The 4,830-nt window shown below is 48.4% G+C and overlaps 1 protein-coding gene across 1 annotated transcript; it reads left to right on the forward strand.

Moving 5' to 3' along the window:
- Window positions 1-776: 776 nt before the first annotated feature.
- On the forward strand, window positions 777-4,491 carry LOC109732588 (heat shock 70 kDa protein 8). The gene is made up of 2 exons (XM_020291771.3): window positions 777-1,032; window positions 2,504-4,491. Exon 2 carries the CDS (start codon window positions 2,505-2,507, stop codon window positions 4,245-4,247), a length of 1,743 nt encoding a protein of 580 aa, XP_020147360.1. The 5' UTR covers window positions 777-1,032; window position 2,504; the 3' UTR covers window positions 4,248-4,491.
- Window positions 4,492-4,830: the final 339 nt, after the last annotated feature.

Here is a 4,830-nt window from a genome sequence, read left to right on the forward strand (position 1 = left end):
CAAAAGCATTAATAGCGAACGGGCTTTTGAAAATATCCTCGTGAATCACTTTCCGTCTTGCACCCCAAATGGCCCAAAGGGTTGTCACCAACCTGACAAACTCTTCTGAAGGTAGAGCTTTTCCCATAGCAAAAATCCACTCCTTGGCTCCCTCATGGTGATTCGAGCTGATCTGATCAACTATTTGTTCAGACGACAACGCCCATGTACTCCGGGACATAGGGCATTCCAGCAGTGCATGTTTCCACAAATCATGAGCTCCACACAGAGTGCACGAGACTGTTGTGGCCATATTTCTGCGATATAAAACTTCCCCCGAGGGGATCGAGCTTTTCGCCAATCTCCAAAGAAACACCTTAAGCTTAGGTGGTACATGCATTTTCCACAAAGATTTCCACTCACTCCCCTCTGCTCCAACCTCTGAAGTGCCCTCACGGCCCTCGAGCCAAGCTTTCCTGTTCAGCTTTGTCGCGGGTTAGAATCACACCTCGCACGCATTTCGTGCTGTTGAAAAGTAGAAAATGAAAAGTGAAATGGGCCGGCCCAGGAGAGGGGTTGTGCGCCCGCTTGCGGGATCTGAAGAAACGCATTCGGTCTAACATCTCGCATTAAGCGAGATATAGCTCTCGCGCGCCCCAGGCGACCCACAAACCTCGTTATGGACACCCCCTAAAAAAGAAAGAAAAAAAAATCGTTATGGACCTATCCAGCCCAGGTTTCCAGGTCCAGTGCGCCACCGCAGGGCCGTCGGCAGTTACCCTTCCCCACTCCTTCAGCGGCGTCTCCCCTGTTCGCGACGCTTCCGGAACCTCGGCGGCGGCCCCGCCTGAGGCGCCCGCGTGTCGTGCTCTCTCCCGGCCTCTCCAGAAAATGCCTTTCCACCTTCTTCTACCTCCCCCACCCCCTCCTACAGCCCACTTCCTCTCAACCCATTTCGCGCACACCCTCAGTTCGTTTTGCGCTACCGCGGAGAAGCATCGACGAGCAAGGCCGGCGAAGAGAGTCCCCACCGCGCATCCCTCGCCCGTTCCGGTAAGGCATCTCCGAACCCTACGCATGCCTAATTTGATCCGTGCCTGATTTCTTTAGATGGACGCGTCGTGGCTCGTTGATCCGAGTACGCATTCCGCTGAGTTCAGTATTAGGTGCCTATGTGCTTGAGTTATATCTGCAATTGGGTAGTTCACTAGTACGTGCGAGCGCTAAGGTTTACTGGAGAACTTTGATGTGCAATTTGTTTAGGGTGGGAAACATATCGCTTAATGCAGTGATGTTTGGTTTTGTTGCGGTCAGGTACTAAAATTTGCCTTCTATGCAAGGTGGAGAAACCCAGCAGCCGTGACATTGTTACTCATGTGCGTAGTTGTGCCTGCTTGTTTGAAACCCAGGCATTGCTATGGAACCTTAGTCAAGCTCTTGGTTTGTCGCCGGGGATTAAATGTGCCAGACTCTTCTTAGGTGCCAGGTTTCAATGTAGCATAGATACACGTAGTCATGGAAGGATCAACTAGGCAAGCTAAGTTGGTGTCTGAATGTTTCTCTTGGTAAATATGGTTTGTCAAAGTTGAGTATTGCAGAATCTGGTTTAAATTATGACAGGTGAATATTGCAGAATCTAATTTAAATTAGAACCCTGCTACAAATCTGATGTCAGATTTTTAAACATGGCAAATCGAACATTTCTCACGGCAAATTACATGTCGCGAGCCCGGCAATTCCCTTCAGCAAGCATGTTCAGTGTTTTGGCCAGGATTTTCCATGATTGCTGAAGGGGATTGCCATAAAAAATGTTCGATTTGCCATGCTTAAAAATCTAACATCAGTTTTTAGCATTTCCGTTAAATTTTGACAGGTGAATATTGCAGAAGGAAATCAAAATAGTTAGTTTAGATTATGCAGTGAGTGTTCATAATTCACTCTACCCTGTGTGATATGCATCATGTCAAAATTGGATTGTAGTTGTAGATGTTCAGACGTTTTGCGTGCAATTATTAGTTTTGAATGTCTGAATACTCAGCAGCAGCAGCAGCAGCATCCTGCATTCATGTATGTATCGCGTAGTTCGTAGTGGGGATTTAGCTCTAATTGTAATCTGCCCTTCATTTCCTTTCGAGCTGCTCCTCAGTGAGCTTATGTAAGCACCAAAAACTCAATTTTGTTCCGTTCTAAGTAATGGAGCCTGGGAGAGCCTCCCTCTCTTTCAAAAAAAGAATACTTAGCAGCATACATATTCAGACGTTTTGCGTGCAATTATTAGTTTTGAATATCTGAATACTCATCAGCATGCATATTCAGACGTTTTGCATGCAATTATTAGTTTTGAATGTCTGAATACTCATCAGCATGCATATTCAGACGTTTTGCGTGCAATTATTAGTTTTGAATGTCTGAATACTCAGCAGCAGACGGTATAATTTACTGCTATCACTGTTTAAAGAATCTGGTTTTGGACAACACTTAAAAGAATCTAACAATGCCTAACTGGTTTGACTGTATTTTGCAGGATGGCCGAGCAATTCTACACAGTGGCATCTGACAGCGAAACCACTGGGGACGACAAAGCACAACAATCATTCCCTGATGTTGCTATCGGCATTGATATTGGCACTTCAAGATGCAGTGTTGCTATTTGGAATGGTCATCAAGTGGAGCTACTGAAAAACACTCGGAGCCAGAAAGGGATGAGGTCATATGTCATGTTCAAAGATGACACCCTTTCAGCGGGTGTTACTGGAGGAGCAACCCAGGAGCACCCACACGAGGAAAGAGATATCTTGTCAGGAAGTGCAATATTTAACATGAAGCGTTTAATCGGGAGAATGGACACAGATGAAGTGGTTCAAGCTAGCAAGACTCTCCCTTTCCTTGTGCAGACACTGGGTATTGGTGTGAGGCCATTTATTGCAGCTCTGGTCAACAATATGTGGCGCTCCACAACTCCTGAGGAAGTTCTTGCCATCTTTCTTCTTGAATTAAAGGCCCTGGTGGAAATGCATCTCAAGCATCCAGTGAGGAATGCTGTTCTAACCATCCCAGTTGCATTCAGTCGCTTCCAGCAGACCAGGATCGAGAGAGCATGTGCAATGGCTGGACTGCATGTGCTGAGGCTTATGCCAGAGCCCACTGCTGTTGCTCTTCTGTATGCTCAGCAGCAGCAGCAGCTTATGCATGATAACATGGGAAGTGGCATTGAGAAAATCGCCCTGATATTTAACATCGGTGCTGGTTATTGTGACGTTGCGGTGTCTGCAACTGCTGGAGGTGTTTCTCAGATAAGAGCACTCGCAGGTTGCACCGTTGGTGGAGAGGACATTCTTCAGAACGCAATGTGCCACCTTCTACCCAATTATGATAGCTTATGTGACAATGCTGGTCCAACTACGGACAGGATCAAGTCAATGGCTTTACTGCGGATGGCAACTCAGGATGCGATTCACAAACTGGCCTCCCAGGAAAGCATTGAGATCAATGCAGACTTGGGTAATGGCCTCAAAGTGTCCAAGCTGTTGAGTCGTGCAGAGTTTGAACAGGTGAATCAGGCGATCTTTGAGAAATGTGAGAGGATCATCAATCAATGCTTGTCAGATGCAAAGTTAACGCCAGAAGACATCAATGATGTGATCTTGGTTGGAGGGTGTTCCAGAATTCCCAAGATCAGAAGCCTTGTCCTGGGATTATGCAAGAAGGGAGAATCTTATGGGAGCATCGACCATCTTGAAGCCGCTGTTTCAGGTGCTGCACTGGAAGGAGCCATCGCTTCAGGAGTCACCGATCCTTCCGGGAGCCTGGATCTGCTGACGATTCAGGCGACCCCGATGAACCTCGGAATCCGTGCCGACGGGGACGGCTTTGCAGCCATCATTCCAAGGAACACCGCTGTTCCGGCTAGGAGGGACATGCTGTTCACAACAACGCAGGACAACCAGGCCGAGGCGCTGATCGCCGTCTACGAAGGCGAGGGGGAGCAGGCGGAAGAGAACCATCTCCTAGGGTACTTCAAGATCACCGGCATCCCGCCGGCGCCCAAGGGTGCCGTCGAGATCAGCGTCTGCATGGACATCGACGCCGGCAACGTCCTCAGGGTGTTTGCTGGCGTCGTGAAGCCGCAAGGCGAGGCCACCCCGCCGTTCATGGAGGTGAGGATGCCCACGCTGGACGACGGCCATGGCTGGTGCGGGCAGGCCCTGGCGAAGATGTACGGCAGCAAGCTCGACCTCGCTGTAATCCCTAAGAAGCTGCATCCTTAAGTGCTTTGCTTATCAGTTTTTCGAAAAGAAAAAAAAGTGCTTTGCTTACGAGACTGGCTGTGTACTCTAGTAAATTAGCTCGCAGATTGTGGTTTCGAGGATGTATCATGAGATCTCTATGTGGTACATGTAGACAAATAAATGCCAGTGTTGTCTGTGTACAATGTTGCCTTGCGTGTAAAATGGGATGTTGCTAGTAGTATAAATAAGAGCTGTCTAATTTAGACACCTTTGATCTCTAGAATTTCCTCTTCTTCCCGCACAACACAATTGGCCACTCCTGTCCATACCGCGCATCCTTTTCGGCCCATCGTGCCTGTCTGCATTTCAGGAGGAAAATCTGACAGACACTGCCTATGGCCAATGACTGTATATGTACCGGCTGCAACAATCAGACGGCCAATGGGCGGCCTGGAGCAGGCTAAATCGTGCGCGTAAATGTCATGGGCAAGCACATCGGTGCTGGGCGCGAACGGTGCACGCATCGATCGGTGCTGACTTGGAGCATCTAGTGGACGACTTAACGATGCATGCACTCGTGTAAAGATCGGATCATGAGCGAACACATCGGTGCTGGTTGCAG

The sequence above is a fragment of the Aegilops tauschii genome, chromosome 4 (genome assembly GCF_002575655.3).
Source record: "Aegilops tauschii subsp. strangulata cultivar AL8/78 chromosome 4, Aet v6.0, whole genome shotgun sequence".
In the NCBI taxonomy this organism is placed as follows: domain Eukaryota; kingdom Viridiplantae; phylum Streptophyta; class Magnoliopsida; order Poales; family Poaceae; genus Aegilops; species Aegilops tauschii.

Excerpts from the sequence above, each read along its gene's own strand:
- LOC109732588 (XM_020291771.3), top strand. The coding sequence starts at position 2,505 with ATGGCCGAGCAATTCTACACAGTGGCATCTGACAGCGAAACCACTGGG.